Here is a 24731-nt window from a genome sequence, read left to right on the forward strand (position 1 = left end):
ATTAAGGACATGGTACGATAGTGTCACCTGAGATTATTATTTATACGATATATAGTGGTATTATTTGTTCTCTATATAATAATGTCACTTGAGTACTGTTTTGTACCATTACTTGGATAATGTATGGTATTCTATAGAGATGAGCACATTTTTGAAAAATTCGATTCGGCCGATTCCCCGAAAAAAATCAATTCGATCCAAATAAATGATCGGCAAATTTTTATTAGTAATGTATTTTAATAAAGTGTGTGTATGTTTTTCACTTTTTTTTCTCAATTTTTAAAAATATTTTTTAATCAGTACTACTACTCCCAGAATGGAACAGACTGTTCCATGATGGGAGTAGTAGTACCTGTGCTAATAGACAGATCGCCCCAGGTGTCACTCCTTACACCCACACGATCTTCATGTATGATGTATAGATGTGGGGGGCTTCCTCGCATCTAGATAGGATGATCGCATCTGGTGTCAGGAGTGACACCCCCTGTGATCTCTCCTCAACTGCAGGTACTAGTGCTCACAACATGGAGCACATTCTGCTCCATGCGGGGAGCTATAGTACCTGCATTAATAGACAGATCGCAGCGGGTGTTACAGATGTGATCGTCCTGTATAACGTATAGATGCGGGCGGGCGGCCGGTCTTCTCTGGTCCCACTGTAGTAGGAGTACATGACGTATATATACCTATTATTCATATTTCCCGCAGAGAGCTGTGATTTGCTGGAACCATCTGGCCAATCACAGTTCTCTGCGAGAAATATGAATAAGTGATGTGAATTCTATTCACATCACTGGCCGGCCAGAGTATAGTGCAGTGATTTGAGTGCAGGAGAAAGCCGCTCCATTTCTGCAATAGAGAGGACAAGCGCATCGGGTGTCAGGAGTGACACAGGGCGATCTGTCTATTAATACAGGTACTATAGCTCCCATCATGGAACAGTCTGTTCCATGCTGGGAGTGGTAGTACTACCTAAAAAAATTTTAAAATACAGAAAAAAAAAAGTGAAACACACACACACACACTTTGTAGCCGACAATAATAAAAATGTAGAAAGGGGTCATTTAAATGTAAAAATTATATATTTTTTATAATAAATAAAAATGTAGGTTTATTATTAATGTATTTTTATATTGTGTTTAATAAAGTGTGTGTTTTCTCTCTCTATTTTTTACATTTTTAGGTAGTACTGCTACTCCTAGCATGGAACAGACTGTTCCATGATGAGAGCTGTAGTACCTGTACTAATAGACAGATCGCCCCGGGTGTCACTCTTGACACCAGATGTGATCATCTTATCTATTGCAGAGATTCAACGGCTTTCTCCTGCACTTGCATCTCTGCATTATAGTCCGGCTGGCCATATTTCCCGCAGAGAGCTGTGATTGGCCAGATGGTTTCAGCAAATCACAGCTCTCCAGGGGAAATATGAATAATATGTATATATACGGCATGTACTAATACTACAGTGGGACCAGAGAAGAGCGGCCGGTCACCCACATCTATACATCATACAGGACGATCGCATTGGGTGTCAGAAGTGACACCCGCTGTGATCTGTCTATTAATGCAGGTACTACAGCTCCCAGCATGGAGCAGAGTGTGCTCCATGTTGGGAGCAGTAGCACCTTCAGTTAAGGACAGATCACAGCAGGTGTCACTCCTGATCGCCTTGTCTATTGCAGAGATGCGAGCGCAGGAGAAAGCCGTTGACATCTATACATTATACAGGACAATCGCAGAGGTGTCGCTAATAAGAATTTAGTTATTTCGAATCTAGTCGAAGTTCGGATTCGGTCCGAATCAAATTTTTCATGAAATTCGGAATAAATCGTAAAATTTGATTCGCTCATCTCTAGTATTCTTATTTGTTTACTTTCTGGTACTTTTTACAGATTCTTGTTATGACCTTGCTACTTCTTTTCATATTTAGAAACTATAGTGCAGATCTTTTGACTTTTTTCGCATTTTATGTTACATTATTGTGCTAAAATTAAATAAAAATGTGTTAAAATTAAAAATGAGCCCCCCCCCCCCCCCCCCCCCCATTATTCTCCATAACCCATAGCTTTAGCAAATGTATTTAAAAAAGGGGGAAAAAAATTGCATGGACACAAATATTTAGACCCTTTACTCTAACACTTGAAATTTAGCTCTTGGCCTCCCAATTCTCTTGATCATGTCTGAGATGTTTCTACTCCTATATGAGAGTCAATTCAGATGATACAGCCCTGTTTGTATAAGGTCTCACAGCTGGCAATGCAGATCAGAGCACAAACCAAACCAAGTTTATATATTAAGTAATTATGCACTATACATCAGATACAAAGTAACAGCTTTTTAATGTAAAGGGCAAATTATTTTTCAGTATCTATTATGCATATTTCGTTTAGTGTGTATGTTTGACACTTTTCACAAGGTATAATACTGTTTAAATATTGCAGGGTTGTAGGCAACTACCAGCAGATTTTCTTTTTTACCACTAGATGTCACTATAATTCTGTTCTTAACACGTTAGTGTATTTACATAATTGCGCAAATTCCTAAATAAAAATCCATTATTATTAATTTTGTTTTGTACCATGGACCATGTACTGATCTAAATATATTTACAGATTCATCATATTTAGAGTATAGTTCCAAGGTGATTGGTCTGTAACATCTTGGAACCTAATTCTGACTTGAGAAAAAGTAATGTAGAATATTTGGTTATGCTCCACCAGGTATTGTGGCTTGCACTCTGGAACATCTGCTTTTTGATGAGAGGTATTGGTTGAACACCACCTTGGTTGAAGACACAGAGATACAAGTATCTGTAAATCAAGATGAATTGGCAACATTATATCTTGGTTTGCTTCTTCAAGAAGGTAAGTGATGACATCTACATGTTAAACGGCCGTTACAAAATCTCATACGGCCGTTAGAAAATCCCATTATAGTATGGGATTTTTACATTATCCGTTTTAACCCGTTATAGCCAGTTATTAATAACGGATGTTATTTTGTGACGGAAGATGGTAACGGGAGAAAAAGTGCATTCACTATTTCTTCTGTTCATTCTTCCGTCACAAAACAACGTCCGTTATTAATAACTGGCTATAACGGGTTAAAATGGATAATGTGAAAATCCCATACTATAATGGGATTTTTTAACGGCCGTATGAGCTTTTGTAACGGCCGTTTCACAGCCAATTTTCAGGGTTTTTATAACGGACGTTTATAAACGGATGAATTTTATAGTGTGCAAGCAGCCTTAGGGTGTGTTCACACTGGGTCAACAGCTGAGTAAATATCCTTGCCAAAACCCCCTGCAAAAATCCCCAACCAATTTGTGTAAGAAATCATCTTCAAAATCCTTGTCAAATCCTAATAAAATCCTTATAAAATAGTTTTTTAAGCAGATTTGGATTGGAATTTTAGAAAAAAAAAACTCACTAACAACCACCCTAACAATGGTAGGTAGGGGTCCAATCACTAAACTAGATCTGTGCCTCTTTATGCACCTGAAGACGCTGAGATACAACAAAACATGTTGAGGGGGGCATCAGTGTTTGTTTTAAATACAGTGCCATACTGTGCAGTAGTGAGGAAGGACTGCGGACTAGTCCGACTAGTCCCCTAATTAATTTAGTGTGAACGTCCCCTTACAGTTTTCTTACACCATTGATGAGAAATAGCGACTTGACTATCAAGCTGATGGGACTCCTTTGCACCAGCAGGGAGATCTCATATGATCTTAACTGTAAACGAGGAGTATGCATCATCCTCTATAGTTTGCACTGTATACAGTGACCCCTCGACCTACGATGGTCCCGACATACGATAATTTTAACATGCGATGGCCTCTCAGAGGCCATCACATGTTGAAGGCAGCATCAACATACAATGCTTTTTCATGTCGGGGCCATCGCATAAACGGCCAGCCAGCAGCGCAGACTGCTTCAGCTGCCGCCGGATAGCCGTTTACGGTGCCCCGTGAGCTCCAGTGATCTCTCTTACCTGTCCTCGGGGCTCCGGCGCGTCCTCTTCAGGATCCCCTGCATCGTCGGCGCTCTCCATCGACGTCATTACGTCGCTGAGCACGCCGTCCCGTTATCCAATAGGAGCGGCGTGCGTAGCGACGTAATGGTGGCGACGAAGCGCACGGATGCCGGGGAAGCAGAGGCCTTACCGGAGCATCGGGGACACCTCGGGGATGCGGCGACAGCGATGGACGGCGACATCCCGGGCAGCGGTGACGAGCGTTGACGGTCCGGAGCGGCGGGGACAGGTGAGTGCAACTTCCTCTAACAGTGGTCTTCAACCTGCGGACCTCCAGATGTTGCAAAACTACAACACCCAGCATGCCCGGACAGCCGTTGGCTGTCCGGGCATGCTGGGTGTTGTAGTTTTGCAACATCTGGAGGTCCGCAGGTTGTAGACCACTGTCCTATACTTTACATTGCACAGATCCCTCAACATGCGATGGTTTCAACAAACGATGGTCCGTTTGGAACGGATTACCATCATATGTTGAGGGACCACTGTACTTGTATCCCCCATATGCAGTTCTCATTAAATCAGGTCAGGGTTATTGCTTTGTCATAACTAAATGTATTTGTCAGACTAAATATTGTAGTCTTATGCCTCGTAGGGTGCTTCTATGCAAGAGCCGTCGTACATGATGCTGGTGCACAAGTGGAAGAAGAGAAGGAATTCCTAGCAGTGTCTGTCAATGATGTGGTATACGTTAAAGACATTGGTGACGAGTCATCGTGGGAAGGACAGTCACTAAGCACAGGGGACCGTGGTCTACTGCCCATTATAGCAGTCGAGCCCCTACCCCATCCTTTCTACCAGTAAGTGCTTTTAAGGTTTCATGATGCACAATAGAGGTTTGCCATGTTTTATTGGAATGTCTACATATCATTTGGCCTATCTACTCTAGGTATAGCGGGAAGACTTATTAAGCAAGATGCACAAGTAGAGTGCCACCAATCTATGGGGGAGATTTATCATTGCTTTTAGAGCTTTTTGTTTAATATGTTTAGGCGCAGTTTAGGCGCAAGCAGCATTTTAGCGACTTTTATGCGTCTTTTGATATAGACAGTTTCGCTCTTTTTTCCTACCCGTAGAACTTTTTCTTTTTGACCATGCAGTGGTCACGTATTTATAATTTGCGACTTTTGTCAAAAGTCACTATTTTGTTCGCAAAGGTACTTTTTTAGGCGCAAAGCTACACCACCTACCAGTAGGTGTGAGAATAACTTCTACCTCCCGCAATTCAACCTTTAACCTCTTGTAGACGACAGCCTCCCACTCCCCTTCTATGACACGTGCTCAGGAGCTGATCGTGGGTCATAGCTGGGTGGTGTTGGGGGCTATCTGCCACCGGACCCATCTCTAATGCCAGACATCCCCGATCACGGTGATGCCCGGCTTTAACCCCTTATACACCACAATCAAATTTGATTGTAGCGTCTAAAATGCAAGTAAAAAAGGTCCAGGCAGCTCTGTGAATGTAAGTAAAAACACCTGACCTGCCAAATTCAGGACCTGAGAAAGTGTCTACTTCCCTCCCTCACAAGCGTCTAGAAAAAGTGTATGTGGTAGAGCTTTTCCCACCACAGCAAAACTGCGCAAAATTCATCATCCTGCTGCACCTTCTTGATAAATAATTGATAAAGAATTTTTGTCCTATTCTGACCCCTATAACTTTTTTATTTCTCCTTATACGGGGCTGTATGAGGGCAAATTTTTTGCGCCCTGATCTGTAGTTTTTAACAGTACCATTTTTGTTGCAGTTAGTTACTAAGTACAACTCCCAGCATGCCCTGATACAGCCTGCGGCTCAGAAGCTACCCTAAATGAAAACTACAACTCCCAGCATGTTGGACTATATAGTAGTATATAGTATAGGTCAGTGTTTCCCAACCAGGGGGGCCTCCAGCTGTTGCAAAACTACAACTTGCAGCATGCCCGGACAGCCGTTGGCTGTCCGGCCATGCTGGGAGTTGTAGTTTTGCAACAGCTGGAGGCACCCTGGTTGGGAAACACTGGTATAGGTTATGGTGCAACATTCCAGGAGTTGGAGGATTAGTTGGATAAATACCGGCCATTGCATCGCCGGTATTTTTAATATAAAAAAGGCAGTGTGGGCAAAATACCGGCTATACCGGTAACATACCGGCCAGGTGGCAACCCTAGCATTGAGTGAGTTTAGACAGGTACAGAAATATTGAAACATTTATATAAAGGGAAATTGTTTTCATCAGGCATCATTTGGAGTTAATAGGTATACTGTATAAAATATTCTGGATTATATATTGAAGTTAAAAGAATAGCTGCAGTGCACCCAGATTTATGGAGATTTATGAACAAATAGGGGCTGATTTATCATAGGGAATTTTTTTTTTTATCAATTTTTTTTGTCTTTGACTTTGCTGGTATGTCAGTTCACTTTGTGTACTTTTGCCAGGCTGTTAACATTTGAAACTACACAGAGGTTGGTGGGCTTCATAGAAAAGCCTAGAACAGTCTGTAAGTAATAGAGTCTAGTAAAGCAGGTTCCTGGCTCTTTCTAGGCTGGGCAGAGTATGGGCAGCACAAACACTAGAACTAGAGTAGTAGCAAACTGTCCGTAACTTATTCTTATTTTGTGGGTTTCCCATGGTTCTTGAGGTCACCCTAACAAACGCTACAATTTTCACATGTGCTCGGCACCTGTTGCCAACAGTCTGTAACCTCTTCAGGGATACACATTTTTTTTTTAACCTTGGAGCTAGGTTCCTTGTATTCACACGAAATTCTTACTCTTGGAAGCTAGCCTGCCTATCAGAACCAACCTTTTCTAAATGGCTGTCTGTCTTTCTTCGGATCTGTCCTCATGACTAGTGTTGCTCACGAATATTCGCAATTCGAATATTATTCGCGAATATCGCATATTCGCGAATTCGCGAATTTCGCGAATATAGCGCTATATATTCGTAATTACGAATATTCGTTTTTTTTTTTTTTTTTTTTTTTTTTTCACAGTACACATCACAGTGATCATCCCTCTCTGCTTCCAGCTTGTGTGGTGTAAAGAAGGCTCTAATACTACTGTGTGAGACTGGCGCGCGAAAATTCGCATATGCGAAAATTAGCATATGCGAAAATTAGCACATGCGAATTTTCACATATGCGAATTTTCGCGTATGTAAATTTTGTATATGCTAATATGCACATATGATAGTTTTCGCATACGCGAATGTTCGCATATGCGAAAATAAAACGGGAATATAACGAATATGCGAATATTCGCGAATATATGACGAATATTCGTCCATATATTCGCGAATATTCGCGAATTCGAATATGGCCTATGCCGCTCAACACTACTCATGACCCCCACACCTGCCTTCAAATTTGCTCATCACCGGACAGGTCCTTACATACAGCAATCCCAGATTCACTCTTTTACAATCTGCTGACCGTCCTCTAGGTTCCTTGTGACCCCCTTCATAGTAGATGGCCCCCTTTGTGCCACCCCCACACAGTACAGGGTCCCCTTGTTGCCCCATCCAATACGGTACTTGGCACCCTTTGCGTCCCTCTTTAACACAGGACATAGCCCACCTTGCCTTAACAAAATAAAAAATAATAATACTTCCTTTGCTGGACATTAGGTCCCATTCCTGTAAGTGCATTTACAATTGGTAACAGTCGTGACCCTAAGATCCTATTTTACCATCCACCAATTTATATTAAAACGTAACTTTTAATGCCTCAGTAAACGATTAAAATGTTTCTGCCATTAAGTTCTCATTGTATTTCCTGTCAATGCACAATTACAGCTTTGCTGCAAATAGTAATTGATTATCATTGAGTGGTATGGCAGAGTAAATTAAAATCTTGAACGCATGCACCCGTCTGATGTTTCGCCACAGCAGTGGCTTTGTCAAGGTCTTTTGGGGAAATGGCGTCCAAACAAGCCTGACCAGGGTATTTATAACCTCCTATCAGTGATGTTACACTCTGTTCTATGTCCAATCACGGACATGTAGAAATGGATTGGTTCAAAAATGATTGACAAGGTGACCAGCCATAGATTGATGTTGCAAAAACCAAATTGTCCCATCATGCACCACAACATCACATCACACATGAGTGACAGTCTGTCACTCCTATCTAGGCAAAGTACGTTCTATACGAAATCAGATTGGTGCTGAGTTACTGTGTGCTGGGACCTGCGCAAGCTAATAATCTCTGGTCGTATCTCGTCTTCAGTATGCCGGTATATAGCTGCGCAGCATGAGTGTCCAGCGTGCGCTCAGCACAGCATCACCATGTCTGCAGGTAAGCACTGAACCTAGAGTGACCAAGGGGGTCTGGTGTAACTGCGACCCCTTAATGTTGCACCACTGATTACAAAACACAGAGCTGGTTTAAACAGTCCTAACATTAGGTGATGAGCAGTTAGACTGGGTTCACATATGTCTGGCATCCGGCACATAGCGGTGACCTTAGCCTAAATCTCAATGCAACTGATGCCACAACTGATGACAGCTTGTCATCAGTTGTATGGCATCCGGCATCCATACGGCGTGCCCAGATACAATGGACGCCGGATGCCATAAAACTGATGACAAGTCCGGTGCCCTCTGGCGTGTCCAACCATCTGGCGCCAAAATTGAGACGCTGGATGATTGCGAACTGTCCCATTCAAATGAATGGGATCAGTGGTAGCATCAGTTTCCCTCAGGTGCACGCCGGAGGGAAACTGTGCCGGATGCCGCACATATGTGAACCCAGCCTTACACCCTCATACACAGAGAAGGGTAATTATTTAAGGATTAATTCTGCTCCTGTCAGTTTTTATCCCCTAAAGTTACGTACCTAGTTACTTACTTATCTATGTATCTTGGTACTTGCAGCAGTAAAAGTTCTTTTGTTCTACCTGCCTTCTAGATGTTTCTTGCTAGCTGAATTAGTAGCAGCACAAAACTCTCCGCTTCATGATGCTTTCCTGCAATGTTTCACAGTAGATAATATTTATCCACCTGCTGCTATATTTAGTTGACAAAAGTGGATACAACTAGAACACGCTTCTAGCCGTGAGAAGTGTTCAGGTTGAATGGGCCTCAGTAGAGATAAAGATTACCAGCATTATAGTAATAGGAGAATTTATCATTCCAGATAGGAACATGTTTTCAAGTGTGGTTTTAAGTATATTATAGTAAATTTCTATTTATTTCCTATCCAAAATCATGTTATGATGTATATTCTGTTAGATTTTATGTTTTCTAAATCTGTCATATGCAGTAAAATGAGCCGATGAGAGAGCTGACTAGAGGTTATACATTTCCTTTAGATGGTTTCTGAAAACATACCCAACAACCTGTAACGTGACAGAGCAGAACTGCCGGAACATTACATCTCAGCCAATAGGTAAAGTTCCTAACCATTCCACACACAGACATGCTATTGTTACAGCCGCATATATCAATTACCACCACAACAATCTCCCTTTGTACTGCTCAGTATCATCATGTTCCAGCAGTGAAGTGTACCAAGAATGTTTGTATAATAAATGAAGATGATGTATTAATAAACATTTACATAGAAAGAAAGACAAGCAAATATCACTTTGGACTCACTTATCACTTTCCCAAATAGAGTGGTTACTATGATCCGCAGTCAGCCTGCTTGAAGTGGATGTTATAACATCTAGTCAATTCATTGTCTGTTATGTAACATTCTCAGTTAGCTGTAGATACCAATGAAGCGTTTATTAGTATTCTTTAATTTATTTGATGGCGGTGGTCAAGTGCAAATATTTTTAAACTTTAACTTAATTCATGGTATTTTAGTCAGCATGTGCTCCTTATTTTGGAAAGTAAAGCAAAGAATGGAAAGATTTACACCCTAGTCTGTGTTTTAAACCCACCTCCTTTGTTGCAGAGACATGTTAAAAGTTTGGATTGGTCGGTGTCTCAGTGTTCCGACCATCAAACACTTACATTGATGTTATCTAAGGTGATACAAGGTGCTCAACCCCAAGTGCAGTTGTGCACCTACATTGGAGTGGAGGACCTGCACCTATGGCTCACAATGTGGTTTCACAACTGTGGTTAATGTAAACAATGACATTAGCTAACCCTCAACACTGATGTAAAATTGAGACATTTGCCAGTATATCCTTATATGAAGGACATACCTGAGCCCGCACACCACGCCAAGGTTTCTCAAATGGTGCGGGTCCTATCCACTAACCTACCTGGCCAGATAAATAAAACCAGGAAGCAAATTACGGCAGCCATAGGCCCGACTTGCAGATTGCTCCTCAGTCACCTCCAGTGTAAATCTAAGCACACATACAATGGGAGGGAGTAGACAAGCTACAAGCCCCACCCTGGTCGGTTCATCTATATGTTCTGACCATCACCAATCTTGAAATTGTTCCCACCCCCCAGGTCATTGCCTTTTCCATCTTGTTGCACAAGACGAGCTCCATAGACTTATAATGGAGCTTATCTGATGCAGTTAGACTGAGAACGCAGGGAGTCGGGGATGATTATCTCGGCTTGTTTTAGCGATCGATAAAGGGCAAAGTCCAATCAACTCTTATGACTTGTCTTTGCAATATGTCAAGTGTTTTTATGATGACAAGGACACTTTAAAGGGGCAGTCCCATTTCATCATGTATGGCGTATCCACATTTACGGCAGCTGGAGATAACTCCCATTAAGGTTACTCTGAGTTACATAAACCGCATAGTAGCAACTCAGTCAGTTCATTTATGGATGATAAAAAAAAATACTGGCAGGTCACTAGGCTGTAAAACTATACCTATAGCAGCTGTCTTCCTGGGACCCCAATATTGACTGCCTGTACTTAGATGACCCCTGGTCTTAAAGAGTGTCACCAAACTAAACTTTTAATATATTATTCCTTATGCAATAATAAGACACTTTGTTATTTACTTGCTGTTAAAATTCTCAACATTTATATGTTTTTAATGTGATTGAAAAAATGGCCACTAGGTGGCTCTGTTCCCTCCACAAGTCAAACAGCTAGTTTGGTCTCCTCCCAGCCTGGCAGGAGACCAAACTCAGGAAGTGCATGCGGGGGCATGGGGAGGCACAGCTCTCTCATGCTTCAGTGATGTCGCGCCTGCTGGGGAACACCCACTTTCTCCTGTCTGGAGCTTACACAATGGGAGCAAGGGGAGAGGCATGATACACAGCTTTTTTAAGCTCAGAAATTTTTTTTAAGGGCAGAAGGGGTGTTAGGAGTAGTTATTTAGGGAATATAATCTGGGTTAGTTTAGAAAATTATGGTTTGACGACAGGTACACTTTAATGGTAGAGGAGGATAAGAAGACTTATCTGTAATAAACAAGAAATACATAAAAGCTGATATCAAATCAAAACTAATTATAATAATAAGTACTACTCACCATGAGTGCAGATGATAGTGAGTTGTTACTCAACCATCCTGCAGGTATTATTGCTTCTAAGGGTGGCTGCAGCAGACAGGAGCAGAGAACGTTCAGAATGATTATGAAGTCCAAGGTAACACAATGTTTGTTTGATACACTTAATATTTATATTCTGGATGTAACATACCGCCATTTGTTTTATACTTTGTATTATTATTTATTTCTGCAGCTAAGTTTCCTCTTTTCTTTAGGGTTGGGCCAATGCACTGCTAGAGAGAATCACTCAGCTACAGAATGGGATGAGCTCAGCTACTGCAGGGGTGATGCCATTGAGGTCGTCGGCTTCTTTGTACCTGGCCTCAAGTGGTTTGTGGGGAAATGTCCTTCTACCGGAGCCACTGGTTTTGTCCAAACAAAACATGTTGATCCCAACTGCTTAAAACCTTTGTAAGTACCTCTGCGGATTACTGACATCACTAATGTTTCTCTACTATTGCAATAAACAAGTATTAAAGGGGTACTCCGCTGCTCAGCGTTTGGAACAACTTGTTCCGAACGCTGGAGCCGGCGCCGGGAGCTTGTGACGTCATAGCCCCGCCCCCTCATGACATCATGCCCCACCCTCTCTATGCAAGTCTATGGGAGGGGGCGTGACGGTAGTCACGCCCCCTCCCATAGACTTGCATTGAGAGGGTGGGGTGTGATGTCATGCCGGCTCCAGAGTTCAGAACAGCTAGTTCCAAACGCTGAACAGCGGAGTACCCCTTTAAAGAATATATACAGACAATGACACATTCAGTAGCATACAAAGAATAAATATAACCCCCAGAAAAAAATTGCGGCTGGGGTCTATCCCCAACTTAGGACTTCATCTAAAGGATTATATAAATCTTTCAGAAATATCCAAATTTCTTGTTTTTTTTCCCACAGCTAAGGCATGACAAGTTCTGGCTAATGCTGCCACCAATAGGGGGAGCTAACTACATATGAATATATTCAGCTAGTGTTCAAAAGGTTTTCTCATTAGTGACCCTAGTAAACAGCTGATTTTGCTGGAGACGCCATCTCTGGACAGATAGGAGAAATGTAGAATTACATGGCAGTGATTCAGACTTGTAATATATGGACATCTTCAGTATACTCTTCATTCTGGCTCATAGATGGTAGTTTCACCCAGAACATATGAACATATCTACCACCGGTAGATTAATAATAGTAATAACAGTTGTCATAGATCTTAGTCAATACAAGAACAGAAAAATACATGTCACATGGAACATTTGTTCCTGGATGAGTTTGTTGTTATCTGAATCTTTCTAATAGGTCTCTGTCATATATGATGCATGTCTATAGATGGTGTGAACAAGACCCTAACAAGATTATTGCTGTATTGGATTTAAAAATTGATCTTAAAGGAGTACTCCGGTGGAAAACTTTTTTTTATTTTTTTTATTTTATCAACTGGTGCCAGAAAGTTAAACAGATTTGTAAATTACTTCTATTAAAAAATCCTAATCTTTCCAGCACTTTTTAGGGTCTGAATACTACAGAGGAAATGGTTTTCTTTTTGGAACACAGAGCTCTCTGCTGACATCATGACCACAGTGCTCTCTGCTGACATCTCTGTCCATTTTAGGAACTGTCCAGAGCAGGATATGTTTTCTATGAGGATTTTCTCCTACTCTGGACAGTGCTTAAAATGGACAGATATGTCAGCAGAGAGCACTGTGCTCGTGATGTCAGCAGAGAGCTCTGTGTTCCAAAAAGAAAAGAATTTCCTCTGTAGTATTCCGCAGCTAATAAGTAATGGAAGGATTAAGATTTTTTAATAGAAGTAATTTACAAATCTGTTTAAATTTCTGGCACCAGTTGATAAACATTTTTTTTTTTAAATTCCACCGGAGTACCCCTTTAAGAAAAAAATACATGTTTACCCCCATTTAATACTTTTTCTTCTTATACTATTCTATAATTTGATACATTTTTCATATTTCCTTGTAATTGTTACAGTTGCACACCACTTCAGATGATAAGGCCTCATAAAAATCCTAAAACAACATTGTTTGTCATCATGAAAATATGTAGTACTAATATTGTCCACTTGATGGTGCTATTGCTTTAACCTCATAGTCTCACAAAACAATTTACACATGTACTACTAAGATGCCCCACTTGGTGGTACTATTACTTCAACCCGGCTGCCTCACTTTTTAATATTACAGTACTGTAAGCCTATGCGTTTGACTTATGTGAACAAGTTAGTCAGAATATATGTTGTTGTCATAATAAAACATACCCATCCAAAATATTAATGTGCATGTAGTGAGATTTTTGGGGGATAACAGACATATTAAGAGATGGCAACTCTTAAGATTTTTATTTTTCGGTTGATTTTTAATGCTTAATCGTTGGACCAACTTTAATCTCTAAAAATAGAATTCTGCGTAGTACTGCCATTAAACATCAGCTTCTATTAGAGCCACAGACTGTAAGAATTAGAGCTCTCGCAGGCACAAGTGGACTATCGCTGATAGGAATCAGATCTTTTTCATGCAAAATGCTTTTGTTTGTCCACCAGACGTTCAGAACCTAAATTGCCATAAAATGTAGCTGACATCATGAAACGGCTCATGAAATAAAGATGATTTGCCTGACTATTTGGAATGTACTGTAAATCTAGATGGCAAGGGAGATAATTCCTGCAAAGTATCAAGTTGATTGTGTCATCAAGTGGTCTAAATGATTGCATATGCGGCATGCCAGGGCATATTTACTGCATGTATGGCACATCTGGAGGGACGTTCTGGGGAGTTTAAAGGCGTTGTTCCACCATTACACGTCAAATATCGGCATTGTGTAGAGTATTATAAAATGTACTTACGCAGCATGGCGCCACCTGATATTCAAAGTGTACAGCAATGTGCGCGTCCACCTAATGAACTAAGTGCTAGTGGACGCACATGCCAAGGCATTGCACAGTGATCATCTGTTTACTGCAGACCAGCAAAGGAAAATAGCTTTCTGCCATGTTTTCTTGCTTAGCTTCTAGGTAATGTTTACTGAGAATGTCGCACAGTATATACAGTGGTCCCTCAAGTTACAATATTAATTGGTTCCAGGATGACCATTGTATGTTGAAACCATTGTATGTTGAGACCATAACTCTATGGAAACCGAGTAATTGGTTCTGAGGCCACCAAAATGTCATCAAAAATAGGAAAAAGTGAGGATTAAAGAAAAATAATTAGATAACTAATACAGATAATGCAAATCCTTACAATCCTTAAGAAAGATTTGCTGGGAGCTGTAATCACTGTCTATGTAGAGGACAGGAGCTTCTTCAGGGTCCTGTACAGTACACGCAATGTTCTAAAAAAGTAAAATGGAGCTGCTCTTACTTTGTTCCAAGGAACAGCTAACCCTGACACAGGTAAAGAGTAGTACAGAACATGTAATACCACCCTGTACTGTAGGGGGCGCTACCAGACAGCCAGTCAGTGCATACACTTCAGTAATACAGGTGTTTTACCAGTGAATGCCCATTCTGATTGGTCAGTTCTTCCAGCCATTGACACGTTTCGTAGATCTTTACTGTCTGCACATTGTATGTTGAGTCTGGTTTCAAGTAATAATTGTCCAGAAAAGACCATTGTATATTGAAACTATTGCATGTTGAGGCCATTGTAAGTTGAGGGATCACTGTACCTTTACCTATCAATTTACAGTGGTGGTGGTGGTGGGGAATGATTGGGGCAGGTGGCATGCGGAAAGGGGCTCATGATGTAAGGAGGTCTGGCCTTTCCTCTAAATTTGCCTCTGGTACTTTAAAGAGACACTCGTGAACAGAACCAACATCAGTTCTACTTATGTGCAAGCACATTAACAATTGTTATTTTGTAAAGATTGAATATCTATAGATTTATTATGTATCTAAAATTTTTTTTAAATAAAAAAGGAGTCATGCAAGTGGCTGTGTTATGGGTCCTTCTAAGCTCTGAGTTGTATAGGTTTGTAATATGGCACCTATAGAGGGCTATTGCCCCTTATCATATCATCGTATGCCTCTCACTTCATATACAGTCACACAGAAGTTTTGTAGTAATTCATGCTGAATCAAACAGAGAAAAATCACAAACCTGTTCTGTCGGATGACGCATTAGGGAATTGCAGTATAATGTTTTACTTATGCAAATGGTTGATTAAATGTAATACTATAATATGTACTGCAGCATAATAGAGGAAGCATTAAAGGGGTACTCTGCTGCCTCTGCTGTACTCTGTTCCCAACACTGAGTGGGGCTGTGGGGGTCGTGACGTCACACCGCCTCACCATGCCTACCCTCCCATAGACTTGCATTGAGGGGGCGTGTCATGAGGTCATGAGAGGCGTGGCCATGAGGTCACAACCGCCCCACACAGCCCGTACCCAGCGTTCAGAACAAAATGTTCCAATTGCTGGGGCAGCAGAGTACCCTTTAACATCAATCCCACAGGCTACGGGGGGTTGGGACATAAAGGCCATGCCCCTTGTGACAGCATGCCACGCCACCCTCAATGCAAGTCTGTTTTCTTATATAATTTTCTTTGCAATGTGTTTGAATTTACTGGATATATTAGCCTGTGGCATTGATGTTAAAGGGGGTATTCCGCTGCCCCAGCGTTTGGAACATTCTGTTCCGAACACTGGGTGGGGGCTGTGGGGGTCGTGACATCACGCCGCCTCACCACGCCCTCCATAGACTTGCATTGAGGGGGCGTGGCATGATGTCACAAGAGGTGTGGCCATGACATCACGACCCCCCGCAGTTCGCACCCAGTGTTTGGAAGAAAATGTTCCGAACGCTGGGGCAGCGGAGTACCCCCTTTAACATCAATCCTACAGGCTAATTTATCCAGTAAATTCAAACACATTGAAAAGCAAATTATATAAGAAGACAATGCATTTGTGTTTATTCTATCTCGTCTGCAAAAGGCAAAGTTTAAATACATGTAAATATTGATTTTATCTTTCTAGTAGTTGTGGCAACCATAGAACCCCTACACCGCCCAAAAGTGTCTACAAAAAGTCCACATCCCTACAGATATTCTTAGATACTTGCTGCAGAATTTCTTCTACAAATTGTATCTATTTCTGCCTCCTTGAAAACACAATTATCATATTTTGATTGAATTTCTACAGAGGAAAGGACTTATTATTCCTAAGTGAGGATGAGAAGATTTCCCTTAATTCATTTGATGAAGATGCTCAGAAAGGCCCAGTGGAGCTACTGAGAAGCTTGGCTCAAACAGACATCAGCTCAGTATACAGGCTGGGTGAGTTATACCATGTATTTCTACTGATGTTTAATGGATTGATGGGTTGCAGTTTACAGCAGCGAGGAGGAACAAAGAGGATATTGATGTGATCGACATTGTAATATTTACAGGACATGCACATGTATGATTTGTAAGGTGGAACATGCATGTGTGGTGGCCCAGTACAGGAGTTGCACCCCTGTACCTTAGCTGCCCTGTCCAGCAACCTCCATACAGTGACCCCTGGGCCCCGTTACACCTGTCCCCTTGTATATTTATCTCTATGCCGATGTTATACAGTATAATGTACATATAATGTGTTATAGCTTTAAGACCTTTTGTCATGTGATTAACCTGTTGTCATGTGATTGTAACCCAGTGAGGTATCAGTAACCATGTGACCTAAGGGTGAACTATGGGAATCCTCCTAGTCTCCCCCATATAAGCCCTGGAGCTAGCTCACTTTCTTAGCTCTTATGCTCTTGTATGCATTGCTGAGTTGCAGTAAGGTCAAGTCCTACGTTTGTGTCTGGAGTCCAGAGGAGGCCTAAAGACACGGATTCTCAAGTCCATTGCTCCACAGGTCAAGTCAAAGCCTGGTAATCTACAGAAGGGGTGAAGTCAGTCATAGTCTGTCATAGTCAAGTCAGTCCAAGTCATCCTGTCTCAAGTCAGCGCGGCCTGCACCCAAATTGTCCAGGTCCACTATAAGTCCCAGCAAGCCCTAAGGTCTCTGAAGTCACTGGTCACCTCCATGGGCCTAGCCAACCTGTATAGACTGTTACACCTGTCTGACTCAGTAAAACTGCCGTTTTTCCATAACTTTACGTCGGAATCATTATTTGCCCCCGTGCCTAGCCCAGGATCCAGCGGTATTGCTTTGGGTGGTGTAGAGGATAAACCACGCCCTGGCATCCCGAATACAAGTGGTTAACGCCATCTGCCCCTAGGGTAATTCCATCTGCCGTCATCACACCCTCACCACACATGTAACCTCAGTAGGAAGAAAGAAAGAAGCCTCTGCCAGACACTGCTAATAGCTTACGTGCTTGTCCTATGGCAGGAGTGAGTAATGTTGGGTTGGGTCCGCCAAGGCAATAGTTCCGAGCCGGGGTGGCACAAGAAATCCACCATGGGTTCTGTGGCATTCCTGTTGGCCCTGTATAATTTGTCCTATTCTTTATAATGTGGAAACACAGCTTTGCATGTGCCCCACTGATGAATAGTCATATGTGTGTAGCACAATTCAAGACTCCTTAAATGTACCATTCCAGGCTTGATTGATGCCTAACAGGTCATGCTAGAGATGGTCCCTAATGTGTATTATTATAATTATTATTTCTGATGTATTACAGCCTATGGAATGTCAAGCAAGCTAGGAGACCATGGCTTTAGGGACCATGTTTTAGAGAGAGAGAGAGAGAGATTAAAGACATAAAAGACATAAAGAGTTCAAAATAAAAAATAAAAACATGCAGAGGAAAAGTAAAGAAGTTGTCCATATGAGACAATCAGATATATTTTTTAAGGTACAAAAAAGGAATGGTAAATATGTAAGAAACAATAATATTGTTAGCCATGGCCAACATCTCACAATTTCATGTGTCCAAAAAAATGCGGATAACATAAAAAAAAATGGTGAAAGATAAAAAATAAAATACCTGTTCAACTAAAACCTTTGTCTCTTGAACAATAAAGTTTGTTTTTTCCTGGCCTGCGGCAAGGTAAACCACTATTCAAATGTGAGGGAGACTCTCTTTGCAGACCTTCTTTTAGATATTAATTTGCCTTAAAATTTAAACTAAAACAGACAACAAAAATGATCTAGCCAAGACCATTATTGATAAATAGCCCCCAAAGTTTTGCGACAAACCAAATAGAATTTTTTTTTACAAACTGACATTGCAAGTCTTGATTTCAGTTGAAATCATGCAGTGTTCAGGAATTAATGGTGTGTGACTTTTCAGTTTCTCGTATTGTTTGGCGCAACTGCACTAATTTAGGTGCAATTCTACACCAGTCCTCAGTTGGCTTAGAAACTGACTGTGGGCACAACTATTTACTTGAATGTACTTGTCTTTCTAGAATTGGATTCTTAGAAACAGATGACTGTGCTATTTTCTCAATGTAGTGTATCAATTACAAAGTGAAAGCCTGGGATCTGTTTCTGGGAATATTACTTAAAAATGACACAACTACTAGTGTGATAAGGCAAGATGCAGGCTTTTAAGTTCAGGATGTGCAAATGTCAATTTCCTGATGCCAGAAATAGGAAATACATTGTGTATGTAGATTGAAGTGTATGTTAAGGGTTGTCGTATCACATGGTTGGAGTGGTGCAACCCATTATCACAATGAAGATTCCCACCAACCACTACTACACAAAAGATAGATAAAAGAGGTGAAAGGAGGCACTCATCCGAGGTACTTGATAGCAGAATACTTTATTCCGATACGGTGAGAATGTACAGCAGGTAGACGCAGATGAGCGACCTTGCAGCGACAGGCTGTTTCCTGCGCTCTGATCGGCAGCCCGAGGAAGTGTGCTTAGAGTGCAGGAAACAGCCTGTCGCTGTGAGGTCGCTCATCTGCGTCTACCAGCTGTACATTCTCACCGTATTGGAATAAAGTATTCTGCTATCAATTACCTCAGGTGAGTGCATCCTTTCTCCTCTTTTATCTATCGTTTATGCTTGTTACATTTGGAGTGCACCCCCGGGACATCTCCCAGACTGTGTGACTGTGAACGTTCATCCCAGTGGGAGTTGGCTTTTTAGACAGCAGTGTCGGACTTTACTGCTCTCAAGTTCAGTTACTACTACACCAAAGCTGTCTTCTGTACACAAGGCCCTGAGAAATGTACCCTCAAAAGCCAAGGTTTATAGAAAACAACCTGAATTTTACTTCAGATGCAATTCCAACTAAGAAAACAACACTTCACATTTGGTGATGCAGTTATTGAGATGCACTTTGTAGTAAATGGTTATTTGGCACTGGTCATAGTCTAGAAGTAATTAGCAAATATATGATTTGGTTATATTGAGACTTGTAGTGTTACTGAGATTTAGACTTGTTTCTTCCTTGCTGTATGTATGAGGCCAGGTCTACCCAGAGTGATATATGTTCCTTCTTGTTGTAACCTGGCTTGTTCCTTACTATGCTGGAATGAGATTTAACTAGTTAGAATTTAAACTTCCCTTGTGAGTGGAAGACTGCGCTAGTTTTTACATCTAATGTAACCGAGCAAGCTATCAGGGGTCTTCGCAGGGGTGGTCCGTGGTGAAATGTGCAAACATCCCTTCCCTCACTTATGTTTCCCTGGGTTATCTGTGACACAATTATCTTAAGTGGATTTAGAAAGGAAATCCTCAGATGTTAAAGGGGTATTCCAGGAAAAAAAAAACTTTTTTTATTTTAAATATCAACAGGCTTCAGAAAGTTAAACAGATTTGTAAATTACTTCTATTAAAAAATCTTAATCCTTCCAATAATTATCAGCTGCTGAAGTTGAGTTGTTCTTTTAAGTCTGGCAATAATGCTCTCTGCTGACATCTCTACTTGTTTCGGGAACTGCACAGAGTAGAAGATGTTTGCATTGGGGATTTGCTTCTACTCTGGACAGTTCCTGAGACAGGTGTCATCAGATAGTACTTATACAGAAAAGAACAACTCAACTTCAGCAGCTCATAAGTACTGAAAGGATTAAGATTTTTTAATAGAAGTAATTTACAAATCTGTTTAACTTTCTGGAGCCAGTTGATATGTATATATATATATTTTCACAGGTGGAGTTTTAAATTGTTTATGGATCCAGCATGTCACCCAGTCAGAGGCTACATGCCCAGCAGAGGTGAGTGGATATTTGAGCGTTAGGCTCAGAATTTGTGCTAGGGTCCCGTCCTAAATGAGGCCACCTCTCCGTGGTGGATGGGGGACATGTTTTGATCAAAAAATGCGCTAAGAGCCTCAATTTTTTGACAAATGTGTGCTGCTGCAATCCTCTTTTTTTGTATACATGTATATGCCATGGCAGTGTGCACCCGTGTATTAGGCTGTTGTGCTGGCTATCTTTCTTTTTTCTTGTATGGTCTCCACTGCAAGTGCAAGCAAGGGGGATTGTAGGAAAGGATGTACTGGTCAAATTTCAGAGAGGAAACCAGTTAGGGATTAGATCGATAGGGGGAAAAGAACTCTACAGGGATGTGAGTTTCTTTCCTTGAAAACACACATTTGTGCTCCTGTACACAAATGTATGTGGTACACCTGATTTTACCAACTTAGCTTTGTGGACCAACAACCCCTTCAATGCTACCTCTTGTAATACCTCTGTATAGTATATATATATATATTTGCTAGAACAGTGCTGGAATTATAGGCAAACTTCTCCTGAAGGTGAAAGAGCTGTCGAATAGGTGTTGTCATATCTCTGACTAGACCAAAACTCTGTAACAAACATTTACTCTCTGGATCCTACTCCTATCCCGAGATTGAAGTGGAGCAAGACTTTCGACCAATTGTTAAGGGATGAACCAATGTTCTTACAGTAAAAAAAAAATAAAATACTTTTGGGTAGAAGCTGTTACCCTGTACACTCTATGTGTGTGCATGCAATATATTAAAAAAAATGAAGCCTTTTAAGAGACAGACTTCATACAGAGCAGTGTTCATAGTAACAGGTGACTCCATTCTGGGATACCACACTATGGCTACACTTGAAAACTTGTCCAACAAATCAGATGGTTTCTTACATTTCTAAAAAGGCCTCTGAAAAATAAAAGAAGCCATCTGATTGGTTGCTATGGGCAACTGATCAACTTTTCCTCTGCCCAGGTTTTGATAAATCTCACCCTTTGTCATTTGTGCAAAAGTGGATGTTGCAACAATACAAAAAAAAAAAAAAAAAAGGCAAGATCTCCATGAATAAAACATAATGGAGAAACATTAGATTCAGATTTATTAACATTTGTATGTTCCGATAACTGCTAACTGTGTTACATTACATGTTGATTTACAGTAAAATATTAGCAACACAATAAGATCAAAATACACTTATACATGTTAATGACGTACAAGTTTTTCTCTCTTTTAAGAAAACAGTTGGCACGTTCTCCTTGCTATGTCTATGGGAGAGATGGAGATACTCGAGTACAGTGGTCCCTCAACATACGATGGTAATTCGTTCCAAACGACCCATCGTTTGTCGAATCCATCGTATGTTGAGGGATCCGTGCAATGTAAAGTATAGGAAGCTGTACTCACCTGTCCCCGCCGCTCCGGACCAGGTCCTCACCTCTCCCGATGCTGTCCCAGGGGCTCCCGATGCTGTCCCGCTACTCCGCTGTCTTCTTCGCGATCCTCCGGTTTCTTCTGCATCTTCTGCAGGGTCCGGGCCTCGCTTTCTGGTGACGTTATTACGCTGCTGCGCCGGCACGGCGTGCGTAGTGACGTAATAACGACGCCGGAAAGCAAGGCCCCCCCCCCCCCTGGAGAAGATGCAGAAGCCGCCGGACCCGGAGCAGCGGGAATAGGTAAGCGAACCTGCCCGGGATGCTTAAACTGCTATCCGACAGCAGCTTAAGCATTTTGCGCTGTCGGACAGCAGTTAATGCGATGGCCCCGACATATAAAAGCATCGTATGTCGATGCTGACATTGACCGACATGCGATGGCCTCTGAGAGGCCATCGTATGTCGATTTTATCATATGTCGGGGGGGTTACTGTACAATGCTCATGTATCTCCGCTTCTCCCATAGACAATGCTTGGAGCACGTGTCAACATGCCGCTTCATGCTCAGGGAGAAAAAAAGCCCATTCTGAAGAATGTGGTTGGTCCCAACGGTTGGATCTCCCTATGATCAGATGCTTAGCCCCTATCTTGTGAATAGGGGATACGTTTTAAAGGACCCCTTTAAGTATGTGTGACCTGCATTTTATCATATAATGTATACAAATATACTTTAGGTATATGTGCCAAGGTACAGTGAATTATGATTTTTGCTGTTTTTTACAGATGGCCTGGATCCAGTTGAAATATATCTGAAATCTCAGCCAGGTAAGATATATTATGAACTACGGTAATAGACACAAATTAAAGTTCTTTAAACTTACAAGAGGTTCTGTAAATGTGTGTTGTACACTGCTATTTATAACTACAGTTTTATGTTTCCAGTATACTTGGAAAGGCTTTATAGTTTATATTATGCCTTATTTCTCCTCCCCTTTAGAGCCAAGTTTAACATTCCTGTTTCCTTTTACAAGGGAGCAGTGCATTATGGGAACTCACATAAGCATCACAGTGACATCTTAGCTGTTTCTATCTATTTGGTATATTTAGACATAACAGGGAAGTCCTCTGAAAAAGAAAAGTTAAAATCTGATTGGTTGCTATGGGCAACTGTTCCCTTATACCTTTTATTAAAGGGGTACTCCACTGGAAAACATTTTCTTTTACATCAACTGGTGCCAGAAAGTTAAACAGATTTGTAAATTACTTCTATTAAAAAAAACGTAATCCTTCCAGTACTTATCAGATTTTGTATACTACAAAGGAAGTTCTTTTGTTTTTGAATTTCCTTTCTGTTTGACCACAGTGCTCTCTGCTGACACATCTGTCCGTGTCAGGAACTGTCCAGAGCAAGAGAGATTTGCTATGGGGATTTTCTTCTACTCTGGACAGTTCCTAAAATGAACAGAGGTGTCAGCAGAGAGCACTGTGGTTGGACAAAAAGGAAATTCAAAAAGAAAAGAACTTCCTTTGTAGTATACAGCAGCTGATAAGTACTGAAAGGATTATGATTTTTTAATAGAATTAATTTAAAAATCTGTTTAACTTTCTGGCACCAGTTGATTTAAGATTTTTTTTTTCCAGTAGAGTACCCCTTTAACAAAGTTTACTAAATCTTCCCCAACAGATTTATTAAAATTGTCTAAAATAAAAGCTGCCCATAATAACCATTCCCCCAATAAGTCCCAATATACCACTGATCAGGGCCGGCCTTAGGTGTTCAGGCTAACCTTGTGGTGCCCCCCCCCCTATTACCCCATAAACATACACAATGAGGAAAAAAAATCTTTGTAACAAATATTTTTTTTTAATATTTCATCATTCCCCTTCCCCCTTAATCAGTCCCATGTCCCCCTTAATCAGATGCAACATAGTTCCCCCACATTAGGTGCAGTATAGCTCCCCACAGTAGGTGCAGTATAGTTCCCCACATTAGGTGCAGTATAGTTCTCCCACATTAGGTGCAGTATAGTTCCCCACATTAGGTGCAGTATAGTTCCCCACATTAGGTGCAGTATAGTTCCCCACATTAGGTGCAGTATAGTTCCCCACATTAGGTGCAGTATAGTTCCCCACATTAGGTGCAGTATAGCTCCCCATATTAGGTGCAGTATAGTTCCCCACATTAGGTGCAGTATAGTTCCCCACATTAGGTGCCATATAGTTCCCCACATTAGGTGCAGTATAGTTCCCCCACATTAGGTGCCATATAGTTCCCCACATTAGGTGCAGTATAGTTCCCCACATTAGGTGCAGTATAGTTCCCCCACATTAGGTGCAGTATAGTTCCCCACATTAGGTGCAGTATAGTTCTCCACATTAGGTGCAGTATAGTCCTCCACATTAGGTGCAGTATAGTTCCTCCACATTAGGTGCAGTACAGTTCCCCCACAATAGGTGCAGTACAGTTCCCCCACATTAGGTGCAGTATAGTTCTCCACATTAGGTGCAGTATAGTTCTCCACGTTAGGTGCAGTATAGTTACCCACGTTAGGTGCAGTATAGTTACCCACATTAGGTGCAGTATAGCTCCCCACATTAGGTGCAGTATAGTCCCCCACATTAGGTGCAGTATAATGTTCCCCCACATTAGATGCAGTATAGTTCCCCACATTTGGTGCAGTATAGTTCCCCCACATTAGGTGCAGTATAGCTCCCCCACATTAGGTGCAGTATAATGTTCCCCCACATTAGGTGCAGTATAGTTCCCCACATTAGGTGCAGTATAGTTCCCAACATTAGGTGCAGTA

General features: G+C 41.3%; 1 protein-coding gene across 14 annotated transcripts in view; it reads left to right on the forward strand.

The window, feature by feature from the left end:
• The window catches only part of SH3TC2 (SH3 domain and tetratricopeptide repeats 2), a 211493-nt gene that overhangs the window by 146746 nt on the left and 40016 nt on the right, over positions 1 to 24731 (forward strand). For all 14 annotated transcript variants that reach the window (XM_056574764.1, XM_056574766.1, XM_056574765.1 and 11 more), the window contains 6 exons: positions 2724 to 2867; positions 4634 to 4838; positions 9332 to 9408; positions 11653 to 11848; positions 16581 to 16714; positions 22708 to 22749. In XM_056574764.1, the coding sequence (XP_056430739.1) occupies positions 2724 to 2867; positions 4634 to 4838; positions 9332 to 9408; positions 11653 to 11848; positions 16581 to 16714; positions 22708 to 22749 (798 nt within the window). The remainder of the gene's footprint in view (positions 1 to 2723; positions 2868 to 4633; positions 4839 to 9331; positions 9409 to 11652; positions 11849 to 16580; positions 16715 to 22707; positions 22750 to 24731) is intronic.

Source organism: Hyla sarda, chromosome 4, assembly GCF_029499605.1.
Source record: "Hyla sarda isolate aHylSar1 chromosome 4, aHylSar1.hap1, whole genome shotgun sequence".
Classification (NCBI taxonomy): Eukaryota; Metazoa; Chordata; class Amphibia; order Anura; family Hylidae; genus Hyla; species Hyla sarda.